Here is a 20,534-nt window from a genome sequence, read left to right as displayed (position 1 = left end):
AACGAGTCCCCAGAACGAGGCACTAAGAACGTCACATCCGCCTCCACACAATGGGTTACACCTGCAGTCATGTGACGCAAGAACGGGACAGCACTCCACAGAAAACGGCAGGAAATGACAACCTATGAGTTTCTTACTGCACTCATTAGACATGATTGCTACCACTGGAGTGCTCCTTTAAAGATTTTTGGACCTTGTAGTATTCGTGTACATCTTGCCTTTCCTATAACGCCTCCTGGTTTGTGTTTGCGGTAAGGTGATTGTTGACATGTCTTCCTTCAGGACACCACCATAGGCCTCGGGATCTTACTAGACAGCGTGTGTACAATGTTCCCCTATCAGTTGGCTCCGCTGCTTCAGTTGTTTACTGCTCTCGTCTCAAACAAGTCCACGGCTCGGAAGGTAACGAGATAAATGAACTAAATATCTCGACTCTTTTATAAAATCGTTGCACTTAGTTCTGGTTGTTTGTGTTTTCCCAGGCCTATAGCTTCCTGGATAGGATGGCATTTTACACCGAGCATTATAAGCACAAGCCCCACGATGTCATGTCACATGATGATGAGACACTGTGGAGGAGACAGAGCACCAAACTGCTGTATGCTTTAGGTAATTGTCTGACTTCTATGTATAATATGTTTTGTGTTGTCTCGAAATGGGCTGATCTATGATTAGTGACCGGACACCAACAACGTCAGAAGTTTTTTAAAATGATTGTACCCTTTAAGGAGGACCTTTAACTAGTTTGAGCATGTGAGATTGGCCACATCATGGAATAGTGGCTGCAGAGATGAATAAAACGAAAGGTGTTTTTTTTTAATTTTTTTTATTTTCTCATCTCCCGTGCGGAAACATCAGCTAGTAAAGTTTGTGGCAACTAATATGATAATTTCCACTCCATCCTAGGGGGACTTACAGATTTATTTCTGGGGAGGGTCTCACTTTTTTTTCCCTGGATAGCGGTACCCCATTATAACTAGGATGAAGAAGGGAGCAGTGGCCCACAGAGAAGGTCAGAACCGGCTTTCTCTGTGTATGATATTTAATAGGTCGCACTGATCTCACTGCCAGCACCTACTGTTATTACAAGAGAAGAGCTGTGCATCATTACAGACACGGCTCTGTATCTATCTCAGGCATCAGGGAATACTTTGGAGCTGTGTGTGCAATGACACACAGCTCTGCTCTCCTCCTGCGCAGCTGCCGGCTGTGTGATGAGTCTGACCTGGTACGTCACATCAGTCTTACCAGATCAAACAGTGAAAGTTTGTTCTGACTTTTCTCTAGGGACATTTTCTTTTTTTTCCCTTATATGAAGACCCTGTCATGATCTCAGTGCGGGTTTGACTCGCACACGTGGGGTTAATGTTTGGAACCAGTGCTGATGACTGGCATTTCTGGGGTTAAAGGTTGTGATCCCGATGCAGGCTTACCTGCACACCTGGGGCTATGATTGTGGCCTCTCCCTGGTTCTGGGGGAGGCTTCTTATAGCCTCAGGACGCTCCCATCCCTGTCAGTTATACTCTTGCCCTTGGGATTGTGTGGTGACCCCTGAGTGTGTTAGTGCTGTGTTCTGGTTGCTTGATTCTCTGTGTATGACTCGGTCTGTTCCCTGGATATCGCTTTGGATTCTGCCTGGTACCTCCTATGTCTGTTTGGTTTTGATCTCTGCTTGGGCCTGATTATCCGCTTATTGACTCCCAATTGGTCACACACTGCAAGATAGGGACAGTTAGGCTCAAGGTTCCGATCAAGGTGATGGCCATTGACTCATCTCCCCTCACTAAGGAGGGAATTCGCTTTGTCTGATGTGTTTTCGCTCAGAGTGGGCGCTACTCATGTGGAATACATAAGTTGTTTTGTGCTGGACAATCTACCTGCAGGTTTGGTGTTGGGCTTGCCCTGGTTACAACACCATAACCCAGTTATTAACTGGAAAACGGGGGAGATTGTACAATGGGGGTTTAATGATTTTGAGTTATATGATAAATCCACACTGCTGGTTGAACCTGTTAAATCTGTGTCTGTATCATCTGTCGAGCTGGAAGGTATTCCGGAATGCCTGAAGGACTTCGAAGATGTATTCTCCGAAAGCGAGGCCGAGACGTTACCGCCACATAGACCCTTTGACTGCGCTATTGAGCTGGTCCCGGGGGCTAAATTACACCAAAGCCCGTCTGTTTAATTTATCCGGTCCTGAGCGCTTGGCTTTGAAGGAGTACATTACTGAAAGTCTGCGCAAAGGACACATACGTCCTTCAGTCTCACCTGTGGCGGCAGGTTTCTTTTTTGTAAAGAAAAAAGATGGCGGGTTACGTCCCTGTCTCGACTTCCGGGAGCTTAATCAAGTTACTGTACGGAATACGTACCCCCTTCCGTTAATTCCCGATTTATGTAACCAACTATCAGGGGCAAAGTGGTTTTCTAAACTGGACCTTCGGGGGGCATATAATTTGATAAGGGTCCGAGAGGGGGATGAATGGAAAACCGCGTTCCTCACGACCGAGGGACTATTTGAAAATTTAGTCATGCTGTTTGGTCTTACCAACGCCCCTGCCATATTTCAGAATTTCATCAACGTGGTATTCTCGGATCTCATTGGTCGTTTTGTCGTTATCTACTTAGATGATATTTTGATATATTCCCCCAACAAGTATTCTCATTTGGAACATGTACGAACTGTGCTCCAAAGGCTGAGAGAAAATCATTTGTATGCCTAATTGGAAAAATGTGTATTAAATGTGTACAAGAGTTGTCCTTTTTGGGGTTAATTGTATCCGGTGAGGGTTTTCGCATGGACCCCAAGAAGGTGCAGGCCATTGCGGATTGGGTGCAACCCCGAGATCTTAAGGGTCTTCAGCGCTTCTTGGGGTTCGCCAATTATTACCGCAAATTTATCCGGGGGTTTTCGCAAGTGGTCAAACCTCTCACGGATCTAACATGCAAAGGTGCGGATGTGAGAAATTGGTCCTCGCTCGCAAAAGAGGCCTTTGTGACGCTGAAAAAATGTTTTATGTCTGCTCCTGTGCTAGTGCAGCCAGATCTGTCCAAACCATTCGTCGTGGAAGTGGACGCCTCTGAGGTGGGGTGGGGGAGGTGTTGTCCCAAGGGCCTGCCACTCTAACCAACCTCAGGCCATTTGCTTTCTTTTCCAAGAAGTTCTCTGCTGAGGAAAGAAATTACGACGTAGGCAATAGAGAGCTTCTTGCGGTCAAATTGGCGTTTGAAGAATGGAGGCACTTTTTGGAGGGGGCCAGTCACCCGGTTACGGTGATCACGGATCACAAAAATTTGTCGTACATTGAGTCTGCTAAAAGAATAACGCCCAGACAAGCCCGTTGGTCACTTTTTTTTTTCCCGTTTTCAGTTTACAATTACATTTCGTCCAGGGTCTGAGAATGTCAAGGCTGACGCCTTATCACGCAGTTTTCAGACGGTGTCGCCCCCTGAGCCACCGTCCTCCATTCTTCACCCTGGGGTTGTGATAGCAGAGGTCTCATCTGAATTGGAAAGGGAGATTCAGGGGGCCCAGTCGCAGGCCTCGGCGGCCAAGCCGGAGGGGAAGTTGTTTGTCCCAGAGCAACTTCGCCTGAAACTCTTGCAGGAGTTCCATGAATCCAAGCTGAGTGCTCACCCTGGTATTTCAGCCACACGTCTGGCGGTGGCTAGGATCTTTTGGTGGCCTACCCTTGGTTCGGACATAAAAAAATTCATTGCTGGTTGTGGAGTCTGCGCTCGTTCTAAAAGCTCTCATAGCCGGCCGGCAGGGGAGCTGATACCCTTGGCAGTGCCCGAAAGGCCATGGACTCACTTATCCATGGATTTTGTTACCAATCTCCCTCCATCTAAGGGTAATACGGTGGTATGGGTAGTGGTGGACAGGTTTTCTAAGCAGGCTCATTTCGTACCCCTGTCCGCACTACCGTCAGCTGAGACGTTGTCCAGGTTGTTTGTGCAGCATGTGATCCGGTTGCATGGGGTACCCCTGAATGTGGTGTCTGATCGTGGTGTGCAGTTTGTGGCTAAGTTTTGGCATGCTTTCTGCAAAAAATTAGGTATGTCTCTGTTCTTTTCGTCTGCATACCATCCTGAGAGCAATGGGCAGACGGAACGCACTAACCAGTCCCTGGAACAGATCCTCAGGTGTCTAACCTCTGCTAGACAGAGTGACTGGTGCGATGCACTGCTGTTGGCTGAATTTGCCTTCAATAGTCGGGTGAGTCAATCCACTGGTAGGTCCCCTTTCTTGATTAACTATGGGTTCAGTCCTCATTTTGGTGAGTTTTCTCGTCTGGATTCGGGGTGCCCCGGGGCTGAGGACTCTGTTCAGCGGTTAAAAGATACATGGGCAGAAGTCCAGCGGCGTATATCCAGGTCTCAAGGCAGGTATAAGTTTTTCGCGGACAGGAAACGAACACCTGGTCCCATGTTTCGGGTGGGAGAGAAAGTTTGGCTCTCCACGCGAAACATTAAGTTAAAGATTCCGTCAGCCAAGTTAGGACCCAAATTCATTGGCCCGTACAAGATTGTGGAAAAAATCAATCCAGTGGCGTATAGGCTGTGCCTTCCACCCTCTTTCAATATCCCTAACGTCTTCCACAAATCTCTACTGAAACCTTTTGAAGCAGTCCGGGGAGACTCCGAGTCTGGTGCTTCTCCTGTTTTGGTCGAGGGGCAGGTGGAGTACGAGGTTGGTCATATCGTAGATTCCAGGTTGGTTCGGCGGTCGGTACAGTACCTGGTTCATTGGAAGGGGTATGGACCGGAGGACAGGTCCTGGGTACCGGCCTGGTTGATGCATGCTGATCGCCTGGTACGGGCTTTCCATGCTAAGTACCCGGGCAAGCCTGGGGGTCCAGAGGCCCCCCGTTGAGAGAGGGGTACTGTCATGATCTCAGTGCGGGTTTGACTCGCACACGTGGGGTTAATGTTTGGAACCAGTGCTGATGACTGGCATTTCTGGGGTTAAAGGTTGTGATCCCGATGCAGGCTTACCTGCACACCTGGGGCTATGATTGTGGCCTCTCCCTGGTTCTGGGGGAGGCTTCTTATAGCCTCAGGACGCTCCCATCCCTGTCAGTTATACTCTTGCCCTTGGGATTGTGTGGTGACCCCTGAGTGTGTTAGTGCTGTGTTCTGGTTGCTTGATTCTCTGTGTATGACTCGGTCTGTTCCCTGGATATCGCTTTGGATTCTGCCTGGTACCTCCTATGTCTGTTTGGTTTTGATCTCTGCTTGGCCCTGATTATCCGCTCTGTCTCCTCCCTGGTACTGTACTGATATCTTGTGTATGACCTTTTGCTTTGTCTGACCTCCCGTCTGTTTATCCCTCCTGTACCTCGCTGGTCTGTACCGTGCATGACTTCTGCTTTGCCATAATCTTGAGTTCTCTGGCTTCTCTGACACTATTAGTTGAAGCACGCTTTGTCACCTCTGCTGCCCTGCTCCCCAGGTAACTCTTAGCACTGCTTCTGTACTCAGGACACGTGCACTGGCTCTATGAGCAAGTGTAGTGCGGTGTCTCTGACAGACCCCTTGATTAAAGCTACGCAATGGAGATGATAAATTACAAAAATAAAATATATTCAGCTCTGCAGCCGCTATATATGATGTGGCTGGTTTATCATGTTAAATCCCGTAAAAGGTCCTCTTTAAAAGCTTTGTCCACTTTCAGAACTTTTAGGTGCAATCTTCAGTAGTTCTAAAAATTAGACGGAGTATTACTTACCCTCCCTGGGTGACACACCAGTTCTCCGCTATTTCTCTCTGCTCATTTTAGTTTTGTTTGAGAGGGTTTTTTTTTTTTTTTTTAATATTTAATAATTACCGGAGTTTATACCCTAACGTTTTCTAAAAAGGGAAGACCCCTTTAAGTTCTGGTTGCTCTCAGCCACTGCAAGTGGGCCCTTGTTGCCAGTGGATTTATACATCTCCCTAAAAGAAAATCTGCCTCCAAGTTTGACCCCTCCTCCCCCATAAATTAAGCCATTTGTATGGGTCTGTAGCCCAGTAAAAGATGCGCTCATTGGCTCTTGTATGTTGTCAATCCGTTGCCTGACTCTTAAAAGCTCCACTCTCCCTAGTTGGGGGCGTTCTACTGTATATTTCCATTTAGTTCATGTGTACGGTTCTCTAGTTCTTGCATCACATGGTAGGACACTCATTATGGCCTCTCATTTTTGTTTTAGGGCTGGGCCAGACCAATCTGCGTATTCCTCAGGGGACAGTTGGTCAAGTGATGTCTGAGGAACGTGGGTTCTTTGTGCGCTGGGAATACTCGTTCAGTAGCTGGACCCTCTTCACCTGCGAGGTTGAGATGCTTCTTCACGTGGTGTCCACGGCTGGTAAGTAACGCGTCCCTTTGTCTAATCCCGCGGCATTGAGTCATATATCTTTTCGCAGATACTCATCTTCTCCTTCTACGCAGACGTTATCCTGCACTGTCACAGAGTAAAGCCCATCATTGACCTTGGGCACAAAGTTATTAACACAGACCTGTCCATCGCGGATTACCTTCTCCCCATCACCTCTCGGATTTACATGCTATTGCAGAGGTAGGAGGTCAGGAAGGAGGTGAAGCTGCAGCGGGAGTTATATAACCAGACTTGGGTAGTCATTACACTTTCTTACCAGGTTAACAACAGTCATGAACCCTCCAATGGATTTCATTGCCTCCTGTGTGAACTGCCTGACTGCTTTAGCCACACGGATGCCTGGAAAGGTGAGGGCAGATTATGTCCTTGGTAAATATCAGGCAAAATGAAATGGATCTTTCAGCGCCTTGTTTCATCCTATTCCAGGTCTGGACAGATTTGCACCACACAGGATTTCTTCCCTTTGCTGCCAGTTCATCAGGACACATTATCAGGTTCTGTTATACGAGACCTCAGGGGGTCTGTTGTTACCTTTGCCTTCCCATTTATGCCAACTTCACACTTCCACAACTCATGGACTGGCAACAGGTCTCCTGAACCTGTCCAGTTCAGTACAGGAGACCTGCGACCAATTCGTACATCATGCAGCATTGCTGTAATTTTGCACTTTCCAATATTTTTTTTTTTTTTTGATACAGCACTGAAAATATGAATGCAGGAGGATACGGGACACTGCTGGGGATTGAGCAGTCGCACGGGGAATACAGCGTCACAATATCGTTCCTCCGCCTTGTTACTACATTAGTGAAGGTATGACTTTGTGGAACAGCAGTGCTAATTGTTTTCCTTCTTTCAAGTCTTACACATCTCAGGTTTTAATTTTCTGATTTATTTCTAGGGTCAGCTGGGCAGTATGCAAAGTCAGGGACTCGTGCCCTGCATTCTGTTCGTGTTACGAGAAATGCTTCCTAATTACCACAGGTGGCGCTACAACTCTCATGGAGTGAGAGAAAACCTTGGTATGTGATCCAGTCTTTTTTTTTTTTAAATCCTGGCTGCGTGACTGCATAAAGGCATGTTTTACTCTTAAAAAAAAAACAAAAAAAAAACCACTATTGTGAAGTCGGTCTCTGATTCCTGCTGCCGTGGTTTGGGCAACCTGAGTCTGAGGATCAGTTGTTGTTGTTATTATTTATTTATAAAACAGGATTTTTGGGTTGCTTACCGTAAAATCTGTTTCTCGGAGCCTTCATTGGGGGGGACACAGAGACCATGGGTGTATGCTGCTGCCACTAGGAGGCTGACACTATGCACAAAAAAAGGTTAGCTCCTCCTCCGCAGTGTACACCCCACCGACCGGCAGGGAATTCCTCAGTTAGTGAGAAAGCAGTAGGAGAAGAAACAGAATAGATTGAAAACAGAACAAACAACTCAACTGTAACCAATCAACCAAAGTAAGAACAGGAGTTGTAGAACATGGGAGGGTGCTGTGTCCCCCAATGAAGGCTCCGAGAAACAGATTTTACGGTAAGCAACCCAAAAATCCTGTTTTCTTGTTCGCCTTTTTGGGGGACACAGAGACCATGGGACGTCCCAAAGCAGTCCCTGGGGTGGGAAACAAACTTCCATCAGGCCAGTGGACTCACCACTGCTGCCTGCAGAATCCTTCTACCTAGGCTGGCGTCCGCCGAAGCGTAGGTGTGGACCCTGTAGAATTTCACAAACGTGTGAACCGAAGACCAGGTTGCAGCTTTGCAAAGCTGCAGCGCGGAGGCTCTGTGGCGTACCGCCCAGGAAGCACCCACTGCCCGGGTAGAGTGCGCTCTGATCCCTGGAGGGGCCACTCGATGCTTAACCCGGTAGGCCTCCAAAATTGCCGATCTGATCCAGCGAGCAATAGTAGCTTTGGAAGCCGGTTGACCTTTCCGCGCCCCATCTGGAATGACGAAAAGCGAATCTGTCTTTCGCAAGGAAGACGTCCTAGACAGATAGACTCTCATCGCCCTGACCAGATCCAGCTTGTTCAGGGACCGCTCCCGAGGATGAGTTGGACTCGGACAGAAGGACGGCAGAACAATATCCTCATTGAGGTGAAAGGAGGACACCACCTTCGGAAGAAAAGAGGGTGGAGGCCGCAGAACTACCTTGTCCTGGTGAAGTACCAGGAAAGGAGAGCGGCAAGAAAGAGCCGCCAATTCCGACACGCGCCGGATGGAGGTGATGGCCACCAGAAAGGCTACCTTCCAGGAGAGAAGGGAAAGGGAGACTTCTCTGAGAGGTTCAAAGGGAGAACCTTGCAGAACCTCAAGAACCAGATTAAGATCCCATGGATCCACGGGCGCTCGATACGGAGGAGCCGTGTGAGCCACGCCCTGAATAAAGGTTTTGACCTGAGGGCGGGAGGCCAAAGTCTTCTGAAATAAAATGGAGAGTGCAGAAACGTGACCCTTCAAGGAACTGAGTGCAAGCCCCGCATCCAGCCCTGCCTGAAGAAACGCCAGAACGGAAGGGAGCGAAAAGCACATAGGCGCGATGTTATTGGCCTCACACCAAGTGAAATAGGCCTTCCAAGTACGGTAGTAAATTTTGGAAGATGATGGCTTCCTGGCTCGGATCATGGTATGAATTACTCGACCGGAGAATCCTGCTCGTTTCAAAACCTCGGTCTCAACAGCCAGGCCGTTAAATTGAGCGGCCGAGAATTGGGGTGGCAAATCGGACCTTGAGACAGCAGATCTGCCCTGTCTGGAAGCTTCCAGGGGGCGTCCGCGAGAAGGTTGACAACGTCCGCGAACCAAGACCTTCTGGGCCAATTCGGGGCGATGAGAATGCCTGGAATTCCTTCTGCTTTGATCTTCTTCAACAGCTTGGGAAGAAGAGGCAGGGGAGGAAACAGGTAGGGGAGCTCGAACTGTGACCAAGGAATGGCCAGAGCGTCGGCGCCCACTGCGAGAGGATCTCGAGCTCTGGATACAAACTGTGGGACCTTCCTGTTGAGGCGAGAAGCTAGCAGATCTACGTCCGGGGTTCCCCAACGACTGCAGAGCTGAAGAAATACCTCCGGATGTAGGGACCACTCTCCTGCCGCGAGACCCTCGCGGCTGAGAAAGTCGGCGGCCCAGTTGTCTACGCCGGGAATGTGTACCGCGGAGATTGTCGGTACTGAAATCTCTGCCCACTGAAGGATCTTGGACACTTCTGCCAGGGCTGAGGCACTCCGTGTCCCTCCTTGGCGGTTGACATATGCCACCGCTGTGGCCTTGTCTGTCTGAATCCGGACAGGCAGGCCCCTGAGGAGTCTCTCCCAGTGGACGAGAGCCAGATGGATCGCTCGTATCTCTAGAACGTTGATCGGCAGAGCAGATTCTTGAGTCGACCAACGACTCTGAACAGTGTGATTGCGGAACACTGCACCCCAGCCGAGGAGGCTGGCATCCGTTGTTACAATCTGCCAATGAACAGGAAGAAAAGACCTCCCCAAGAGGATGAGAGGTGACGTCAACCACCAGTTGAGAGACCGCTTGATCCGGCATGAAAGACGAACAGGGCGATCCAGGGACAGAGCCGACCTGTTCCACCTCGACAGAATGGCGTGTTGGAGAGGTCTGGCGTGAAATTGGGCAAAGGGAACTGCCTCTATCGCCGCCACCATTTTTCCCAGGACCCTCATAGCTGTTCGGAGGGACGGAAATCGTGTGGTCTGCAGCGATCGCACAGCCTGCTGCAGGGAGAGAATCTTCTCTTGTGGGAGAAAGACCCTTGACCGACGAGTGTCGAACAGTAGGCCCAGAAACACAAGACGTTGAGTAGGGACCAGACAGGACTTTTTCCTGTTGATGATCCACCCGAAATCGGAAAGAGTGTCCAGGACGATCGTCAAACTTAGGCGTGCCTGTTGGAAAGAGGGAGCTTTGATCAGAATATCGTCGAGGTACGGAAAAAGAACGAGACCTCTGATCCTCAACAAGGCCATCAACGCAGCCACGATCTTCGTGAAGACTCTGGGACCGGTGGCGAGACCGAAGGGCAGCGCGACGAACTGGTAATGTTCCTGGCGAACCGCAAAACGCAGGAACTTCTGATGTCCGGAGAATATGGGAACATGTAGATAGGCATCTTGGATGTCTATCGAACACATGAATTCCTGCTCCTCCATAGAAGCGATTACCGAACGAACCGACTCCATCCGGAAGTGGCGAAGACTAACTCTCTTGTTGAGCAGCTTGATAACCAAGATGGGTCAGACTGCCCCGTCTTTTTTCGGCACGACAAACAGGTTTGAATAAAACCCTGTAAACCGCTCCGATTCGGGAACGGGCACAATAACCCCGGAACTGAGGAGAGAGTCGATGGCCGTAAAGAAACCCGGGATCAAAGCTGGATCTTTTGGAGGACGGGATTCGAAGAAACGATCCCGTGGAAGAGAGACGAACTCTATCTTGTATCCTGACGATACAACCTCCCTGACCCAAGCGTCTTCTACCGAGGCCAGCCGGACGTCCTTGAAGAACAGGAGTCGACCTACCAATTGGGAGGGACCCTCGGGAGTCCGAGGATAGTCATGTTGATGTGGGCCGTCCCGATCCGGATGTGGATGGTCTGCCCCACGAAGAGTGGGTGCGCCAGGAGGGAGTGGGTCTGAAGGAAACTTTCTTCCTATCTTGGCGTGCCTGCGGTCTTTGTTGGTTGGAGGAGGTCTCCGCCGCATTGAAACGGCGGTAAGCCTGAAAGGGTCGAAACTGACGCCTCAGTTGGGGGTCTGCGAGGTTTGGCCTGAGGCAGGAGAGAACTCGTGCCTCCGGTGGCGTCCTTAATAATTTGGTCCAATTGGGATCCAAAGAGGCGCCCTCCCTAGACTTTTTAGAAGACAGGTCCGCCTGCCAGGCCTTGAGCCAAATTGTACGTCGGCTTGCCACAACGTTACTTGACGCCTGGACTGCGCAGGATGCGGCATCCAAAGAAGCAGAAAGCAGATAATCCCCCGCATGGGAAATCTGATTGGCAAGATCGACCAATCGATCTGGTTGTGCTTTCTCTAGGATACCCTGACGAAGATCCTCTGCCCAAGTGGCTATGGCTTTTGCTGCCCAAGATGAAGCAAAAATTGGGCATACCGCCGTCGAAGGCAGACTTCGCTAGGGATTCTATGATCCTATCATTAGAATCCCTAAGAGACGCCACGCCTGAAAGCGGGAGAACCGTGTTATTAGCCTGGACACGGGCGGATTGACCGAGGGAGAAGCAGACCAGTTGTCCGTGAGCTCTTTAGCAAACGGGTACAGAACGCCGAGACGCTTCCCTCGCTGAAAGCGTCTGGTCGGATCCCCTCTTTCCCTGGTAAAAATCTTTCCAAACTCGGAATGTAAAGGGAATACCCTGGAGGGTGTTTCCTCCCGTCTGAACGAAACCTCCTGATCTGAGGATTTCGCAGGGGGGTCAGCAATGTCGAAGGTCTGATGGATCGCTGCAATAAGGTTCTGCACAGTAACCCTCATGTTCGCATCCTGGTCCGAATCCAGCTCTAAGATCCCCTCAGATGATCTGTCCGAGAGCGCTTCACCTGACACGGGAGAGGAGGCCCGGGAGGGAGGCTGCCGAGAAGGACTATGTGGTGACATGGGGCGAGGAGAGGAATCCGGCTGGAGATCCTGCCTGGGTCTTTTGCGACTAACGCTGGCCGACTCAGATGGAACCTCTTGAGGCCTGCTGGACCCTGTAGAGGTGTCCAGGGGCAACTTATCCAGGACGGCTACTAGGGTCTGAGACACCCTGGTGAGGTCTGCCACTGACTGTGATAGAGACGAGGCCCAGCCAGGCATGGGGGGTTCACTCTCGCCTGGGGCCCTAGATGGCTCCTGGGCGGCGTCAGGCTGAATAGGGTTGCTACAATCCAGGCAGAAGGAAGTGGACTGACCTGAGGGAAGTTTGCGATTGCAAGAAGAGCACGCAAAGTACTTAACTAAGGTGCAAGAGGAGGCAGGAGGACGCGAGCGGTCAGACTTAGAATTAGACATACTGACGGACAGTCACAGAGGCAGTGCCGGAAGGTTGGGGGACAGGAGGCAGAGGAGGGTGTCAGTCTGCAGTCGCAGAGCTACTCACGGTCCGGTGTCCTGTCGCAGCTTCCAGCAAATGAAGGTGCACAGCTCGTCTGGGCTTGCAGGGGGCATGGCAGATAGGACAGCGTCCGGCTGACAGGCTGTGAAAATGGCAGCAGCCTGAGAACAGAGCAGGAAGCGCGCGCTTCCCTGCAGAGACCGAGGAAGAAGATGAGCAGGGCTAACTGCCGATACTAAAAATGGCGCCGTCCTATCCAGACTGGGGTGGGTGGAGACAGCGCCGCCTCAGGGAGACTTAGAGTGAGGGGAGAAGGCGGTGGGCAGGCTTAAAGCGGGCGGGAGGAAAGCCCGCCCGAGAAAGAAGGCGGGGGGCGTGGCCGCGACGCAGGACAAGGCCCAAGATGAAGCCGGGGCCTGGATTAGATGAGGCGGCCGCCTGTCAGCGCGGCGCGGAGGCCCCGCAGCACTGCCGCGGTGACCGCTCCTGAGGCTCGCTGGGGCCGGAAGGGAGAAAAAAAAACCCCCTAGAAATGCACTGGGGGCAAGTTGCGGCAGAACAGACCGATAAGTCGGGACCTGAATTAAATGCGGCGGCCGCCGGGAAGCGCGGGGCGGCGCGGAGGCGTCGCAGCACTGCCACAGTGGCCACTGGAGCTGCCGAGGAGAATGGGACCCGGGCCTCGTACTTACCCTGCCTGATCCGTCTCTATGAATAAAGGTACCTTCATCCAGCGTTCACGAAGAGTATCCGCGCCTCATCCGACCGACAGGCTCTGGTAGGCGAGTGGGTGGGAGACGGGGGACGAGGACCATCTGGATCGCCTGACACACATCCGTGTTCGGATCTCCTGGTCCTGCTGTAGAGACCTATGAGGATACGGGGTGGCAGTACACGCCGTGCTCATAGTCTCTTTGTGGGAGTACAGCTGTGACTTTTCACACTGTATCCCTCCGGAACCTGAAAAGGAACGACGCACAACGAGGTAGATATGGGTCTAATGAAAGACCCGTGTCCACCTCCTACTGACACTAGGCTAAACAGAGGAATTCCCTGCCGGTCGGTGGGGTGTACACTGCGGAGGAGGAGCTAACCTTTTTTTGTGCATAGTGTCAGCCTCCTAGTGGCAGCAGCATACACCCATGGTCTCTGTGTCCCCCAATAAGGCGAACGAGAAAGCACCATTTGTTCCATGGTGCTGTACATGAGAAGGGGTTACATACAAATTGCAGATATCACTTACAGTAAACTAACAATCACAAACTGATATAGAGGGGAGAGGGCCCTGCTCTTTCGGGCTTACATTCTACAAGATGGTGGGGAAGGAGACAGTAGGTTGTGGGGGGTTGGAGCAGCTCCAGTGATGGTGAGGCGGTAGCTACAGTAGTGGTGAGGAGGCAGCGGGGATCATTGCAGGCAGTAAGCTTTCCTGAAGAGATGGGTTTTCATGTTCCCTCTGAAGGATCCGAGTGTGGTTGATAGTCGGTGTGTTGGGGCAAAGAATTCCAGAGGATGGGGGCTATTCGGGAGAAGTCTTGGAGGCGGTTGGGTGAGGAGCGAATAACTGTGGAGGAGAGGAGGAGGTCTTGGGAGGACCGGAGACTACGTGAGGGAAGATATCGGGAGATTAGTTCAGAGATATATGGAGGAGGTTATAGATGGCTTTGTAGGTCAGTATTAGTAATTTGAATTGGATTCGCTGAGGGAATGGGAGATTTGCAGAGGTGAGTAGCGAGGAGAGAGCTGAATTAGTCGGGCTGCAGCGTTAAGGATGGACTGCAGAGATGTGAGGATGTTGGCAGGGAGGCCACAGAAAAGGATGTTGCAGTAGTCTAGGCGGGAGATGATGAGGGCATGCACAAGCATGTTAGTAGGTTGAAGAAGGGACGGATTCTGGAAATATTTTTGAGCTGGAGGCGACAGGAGGTAGAGAGAGCTTGGATGTGCGGTTTGAAGGACAGGGCAGAGTCAAGGGTTACTCCGAGGCAGCAGACCTCCGGTACGGGGGAAAGCGTGATGTCGTCAATTGTTATAGATAGGTCGGGTAAGGAAGATCTGTGAGATGGGGGAAAGATGATCAGTTCTGATTTGTCCACATAGAGTTTGAGGAAGCGGGAGGAGAAGGAGGATAAAAGCCCCGTCACACACAGTGAGATCGCTGGTTTTGTGACGCCACAGCCATCTCGCCAGCGAGATCACTGTGTGTGACGGGGATCAGCGACCGGCCCCCCTGCCGGGTATCGCTGATCGTTCTCGATTGGCCTGGGACGTTTTTTGATCGCTGGTCTCCCGCTGGCCTCCCGCTGGCCAGCACGCATCGCTGCATGTGGCAGCGAGAGATCAGCGACGCTGGTTTCTAATGTAAATATCGGGTGTATCCAAGAGCCGCGGCTCCTGGATACCTGATGTTTGAACCCCTTGGATGTACAGAGGCTCTTATGGTGTCCGCGCGGCCCCCACTGCATCACCACTGACTGAACAGTGGCGATGAATGGAGGGTGGACGGTATCTCTCCACCTCCCTGTTAAAGGGATGGTGAATTCAGGGTTCCCTGCACCGTCCATAAGGCAGCTGATCTGAGGTAGGAGCGCTTCTCACAATCCGGGTCCTGCGCTGCGGCGGTCTCCAGACCGGGACGCACCAGTGGCGAGGTATTTTCTCCACGTCCCCCCTTTCCCCCGAGTGCATCGGCCTGCTCTAAAAATGTAGGTCCCGACTTGAACCTTTCTCCGCAGAAGCTCCAGCCCCTGGGCATGATGTTGCGGTGGTGCCCCACCCACTTTTTTAAAATAGTGGCGCCAGATCCGCCTTCCTCTTGTCGCGTCTCGCACCCGGCGAGACTTCCCCTTGTGAATCTTGGCGGCCATTTTCCCTCACTAGCCACAATCCAGGCGATATCAGCACTCTCTTAGCCCTCTTCTCCTTACCGCGTCTCGCACACGGAGAGACTTCCTGGTTCTTCAGTGACCATCTTTCCCGCCGGCAGCGCTCTGCACGTGCATCAGGGGGTCCACAGCACATGGTGACATCCTCCACGGCTCCTATACTACCTTCTACAGAGGGCCGCTCACTTGGGGCTACAGGACCAGGGTAAGGTCTGCAAGGTGATATATACAGTATATACCATATATACTCGTGTATAAGCCGACCCGTGTTTAAGCAGACCCCCCTAATTTTGTCACAAAAAACTGGGAAAACTTATTGACACGCGTATAAGCCTAGGGTGCACAGTGAGTGGCCCCAGTTAATGCTGCACAGTGTGTGGCCCCAGATAATGCTGCACAGTGTGTGGCCCCAGATAATGCTGCACAGTGTGTGGCCCCAGATAATGCTGCACAGTGTGTGGCCCCAGATAATGCTGCACAGTGTGTGGCCCCAGATGATGCTGCACAGTGTGTGGCCCCAGATGATGCTGCACAGTGTGTGGCCCCAGATGATGCTGCACAGTGTGTGGCCCCAGATGAGGCTGCACAGTGTGTGGCCCCAGATGAGGCTGCACAGTGTGTGGCCCCAGATGAGGCTGCACAGTGTGTGGCCCCAGATGAGGCTGCACAGTGTGTGGCCCCAGATGAGGCTGCACAGTGTGTGGCCCCAGATGAGGCTGCACAGTGTGTGGCCCCAGATGAGGCTGCACAGTGTGTGGCCCCAGATGAGGCTGCACAGTGTGTGGCCCCAGATGAGGCTGCACAGTGTGTGGCCCCAGATGAGGCTGCACAGTGTGTGGCCCCAGATGAGGCTGCACAGTGTGTGGCCCCAGATGAGGCTGCACAGTGTGTGGCCCCAGATGAGGCTGCACAGTGTGTGGCCCCAGATGAGGCTGCACAGTGTGTGGCCCCAGATGAGGCTGCACAGTGTGTGGCCCCAGATGAGGCTGCACAGTGTGTGGCCCCAGATGAGGCTGCACAGTGTGTGGCCCCAGATGAGGCTGCACAGTGTGTGGCCCCAGATGAGGCTGCACAGTGTGTGGCCCCAGATGAGGCTGCACAGTGTGTGGCCCCAGATGAGGCTGCACAGTGTGTGGCCCCAGATGAGGCTGCACAGTGTGTGGCCCCAGATGAGGCTGCACAGTGTGTGGCCCCAGATGAGGCTGCACAGTGTGTGGCCCCAGATGAGGCTGCACAGTGTGTGGCCCCAGATGAGGCTGCACAGTGTGTGGCCCCAGATGAGGCTGCACAGTGTGTGGCCCCAGATGAGGCTGCACAGTGTGTGGCCCCAGATGAGGCTGCACAGTGTGTGGCCCCAGATGAGGCTGCACAGTGTGTGGCCCCAGATGAGGCTGCACAGTGAGTGGCCCATCATGTTGCTGCCGCTGCCTCCGTTACATATAAACAAAAAACAAAACTGTATACTCACCTCCCGCTGCTCATCAGCGTTGCTGGCTCTGGAACGGAGACAGGTGAATATGGCTCCCCCGTTCATACTCACCCCCTCCTGGCGCAGGTCTCTGCAGCGCAGCCCCCCTGCTTGTTCCATGTTCTCGGTGCTGCTGTGCTCTTCCTGCTTCAGCGGGCACGTGGTACCGCTCATTAAAGTCATAAATATGTGCATATTCATGAGTTTAATGAGCGGTACCACGTGACCGCTGAAGCAGGAAGAGCCCAGCAGCACCGAGAACATGGAGCAAGCAGGGGGGCTGCAGAGGGTGAGTATGATCTGATACCCCCGATCTTCCTCCCTCGCCGACCCCCCTCCGGTATATGACTCATATAAGCCGAGAGGGGGACTTTCAGCCCGAAAAAATGGGATGAAAATCTCGGCTTATACACGAGTATATACGGTATGTGTGTATGTGTATGTATGTATGTGTATATATATATATATATATATATATATATATATATATATATATATATATATATATATATATATATATATATATATATAATCTCTAATATATAAAGCTCAAAGTGTGTATGTGTGTGTATGTCTGGGATTGTCATCAGCACCGTCGCAGCTACAGCCACAAAATTTGGCACAGTCACACGTCTGGACCCCGAGAGCGTCCTAGGCTATGTTGTGAGGCGAAATTTTAACCCCGCGCGTTCCAATTTACCAAACAATTTTGCCCCTATCTACATAATGGGGAAAAAGTGTGTGCGTGTCAAGCCCTGCCCCTCATTATGATGTCATAATGCCCCTATCTACATAATGGGGAAACAGTGTGTGCGTATCAAGCCCCGCCCCTCATTATGATGTCATAATGGTTGCCATGGCGACGCTGATGTAGTCATAGGTTGCAAACCCTGCTGCTCATTATGATGTCATAATGGTTGACTGTGGGATGGAGGATGTGTGATGGGTATATGGGCACTGGACTATGGGACGGAGGATATGTATGACGGGTATATGGGCACGGGACTATGGGATGGAGGATGTGTGATGGGTATATGGGCACTGGACTATGGGATGGAGGATATGTATGACTGGTATATGGGCACGGGACTATGGGATGGCGGATATAGAATCATAGAATCGTAGAGTTGGAAGGGACCTCCTGGGCCATCTCGTCCAACCCCCTGCTCAAAGCAGGATTCGCTAAATCATCCCAGTCAGATGTCTGTCCAGCCTCTATTTGAAGACTTCCATTGAAGGAGAACTCACCACTTCTCGTGGCAGCCTGTTCCACTCATTGATCACTCTAACTGTCAAAAAGTTTTTTCTAATATCTAATCTGTGTCACTTCCCATTCAGTTTCATCCCATTGCTTCTAATCTTTCCTTGTGCTAATGGGAATAAAGATGATCCTTCTACAATGTGACAGCCCTTTAGATATTTGTAGACAGCTATTAAGTCTCCTCTCAGTCTTCTCTTTTGCAAACTAAACATTCCCAAATCCTGCAACCTTTCCTCATAAGACAGGGTTTGCAGACCAGTCACCATTCTGGTCGCTCTTTTCTGAACTTGCTCCAGTTTGTTGATGTCTTTTTTACAATGTGGTGCCCAAAACTGGACACAATATTCCAGATGAGGTCTGACCAAAGAGGAGTAGAGGGCAATAATGACTTCACGTGATCTAGACTGTATGCTTCTGTTAATACATCCTAGAATTGCATTTGCCTTTTTTGCTGCTGCATCACACTGTTGACTCATATTCAGTCTGTGATCTATTAGTATACCCAAGTCTTTTTCACATGTGCTGTTGCTTAGCCCTATTCCTCCCATTCTGTATATGCTTTTTTCATTTTTATTGCCCAGATGTAGTACTTTGCATTTTTCCCTGTTAAAAACCATTCTGTTAGTTGCTGCCCACTGCTCCAGTTTATTTATATCTTTTTGAATCCTCTCTCTTCTCAAGTATTAGCTATCCCTCCTAGCTTTGTGTCATCAGCAAATTTAATCAGTTTACCCTCAATTCCTTCATCTAAATCGTTGATAAAGATGTTGAACAATACAGGGCCCAGGACAGAGCCCTGTGGTACCCCACTTGAGACATTCTTCCAACTGGATGTGCAGCCATTTACGACCACTCTTTGGGTCCGATCACTAAGCCAGTTATGAATCCACCTAACAGTTGCCTTGTCCATTCCATACTTAGGCATTTTTTTCAATAAGGATTGTATGAAATACTTTGTCAAATGCTTTGCTGAAGTCAAGATATACTATATCTACAACATTTCCTTGATCCACCCAATCAGTGATTCCGTCATAGAAGGAAATTAAGTTAGCCTGACATGACTTATTAGTTACAAACCCATGCTGACTCTGTTTAATCACTTCATTCTTATCCAGGTACTGACATACATGTTGTTTAATAATTTGTTCAAAGATCTTTCCTGGTATAGAAGTCAGACTCACCGGCCTATAGTTGCCTGGGTCCACCTTCTTCCCCTTTTTGAAGATAGGAACAACATTTGCTCTTCTCCAGTCTTCTGGGACTTCTCCTGTTCTCTAAGAATTTTCTAAGATTATGGAGAGGGGTTTAAAAATTTCTTCTGCTATCTCCTTCAGTACTCTGGGGTGTAATTCATCTGGACCTGGAGACTATAATTCAATTAGGTTAGCTAAGTGTTTCCTCACTATCTTTCTGTTTATAGATATCCTGGATTCTTCTATTCCCTTAATAGGACAGTGAAGAACAGTTGATGTTACATTTCCTTTCTGAGAGAAAACATGCAAAATAGGTATTTAAAAGTTCGGCCTTCTCAACATCCTGTCTTACCATTTCATCATTTTCATCCTGTAAAAATCCTATAGCATCTTTGACTTTTCTTTTACTTTTGACATATCCCCAAAATTCTTTATTATTGCTTTTGACATCTCTTGCAAGCCTCAATTCATTGTCAGCTTTAGATAATCTGATTTGTGCCCTGCAGGTTCTGCAGCCCGCATTATATTCTTCTTTAGATATGCCTCCCTCTTTCCATTTTTATAAACATTTCTTTCTTCCTTTTTAGCATGTGCTTAAGTTCTGTGTTCATCCATCCTGGTTTCCTTAAATGCTTCCTATTCTTCCCTCTTTTTGGAATTGTTAACAATTGTGCTTTGAGAATTTCATTTTTCAAGATTTCCCATCCTTCCTGGACATTTTTGTCTTTAAGGATATCCAGCCATTGGATCCCTCCAATTCTCTTTCTGAATCCCTTAAAATCTGCCTTTCTGAAATCTAACCTTGATGTCTGAGTCTTCACAGGTCTTCCTCCTCTAGTTATCCAAAATTCTAAAATAGCATGGTCGCTACCTCCTAGGGTCCCAGCCACTTTTACCTCCTCAACCATTTCCTCCCTGTTTATAAGTATTAGATCCAAGGTAGCAGTTCCCCTTGTTTTCTCCCCTACCTTTTTAAAGAAGTTGTCAGCAAGAGAGGATAAGAGTTTCCTTGACCTGTTAGTTTTGCCTGAGAGAGATTCCCAACAAATGTCTGGATAGTTGAAATCTCCCATGACAACGATGTCATATTTTTTGGAGAACTTGGCCATTTGATGCATAAAGAGTTCATCCATATCTGCAGCTTGCACAGGCGGCCTGTAGTAAATGCCTACAATGGTGTCCTTTCCATTGTTCTGTCCTTGTATTCTTACCTAAACAGTTTCCACAGAACTTCCAGTCTCTGAAGCTTCAATCTCTGTGCAGATATACGCGTTTCTAACATACAATGCGACACC

General features: G+C 50.0%; 1 protein-coding gene across 5 annotated transcripts in view; it reads left to right on the top strand.

Moving 5' to 3' along the window:
- NUP188 (nucleoporin 188) overlaps positions 1-20,534 on the top strand; it is a 115,114-nt gene that overhangs the window by 24,136 nt on the left and 70,444 nt on the right. For all 5 annotated transcript variants that reach the window (XM_073541002.1, XM_073541001.1, XM_073541004.1 and 2 more), the window contains 8 exons: positions 283-402; positions 483-609; positions 6,190-6,345; positions 6,429-6,555; positions 6,635-6,722; positions 6,802-6,869; positions 7,074-7,185; positions 7,274-7,394. In XM_073541002.1, the coding sequence (XP_073397103.1) occupies positions 283-402; positions 483-609; positions 6,190-6,345; positions 6,429-6,555; positions 6,635-6,722; positions 6,802-6,869; positions 7,074-7,185; positions 7,274-7,394 (919 nt within the window). The remainder of the gene's footprint in view (positions 1-282; positions 403-482; positions 610-6,189; positions 6,346-6,428; positions 6,556-6,634; positions 6,723-6,801; positions 6,870-7,073; positions 7,186-7,273; positions 7,395-20,534) is intronic.

The sequence above is a fragment of the Dendrobates tinctorius genome, unplaced genomic scaffold, assembly GCF_039654945.1.
Source record: "Dendrobates tinctorius isolate UK_male_01 unplaced genomic scaffold, ASM3965494v1 ptg000120l, whole genome shotgun sequence".
NCBI classification, from domain to species: domain Eukaryota; kingdom Metazoa; phylum Chordata; class Amphibia; order Anura; family Dendrobatidae; genus Dendrobates; species Dendrobates tinctorius.
Note: the sequence above shows the minus strand (reverse complement) of the source record. Positions and strands in the feature narration are given on the sequence as shown.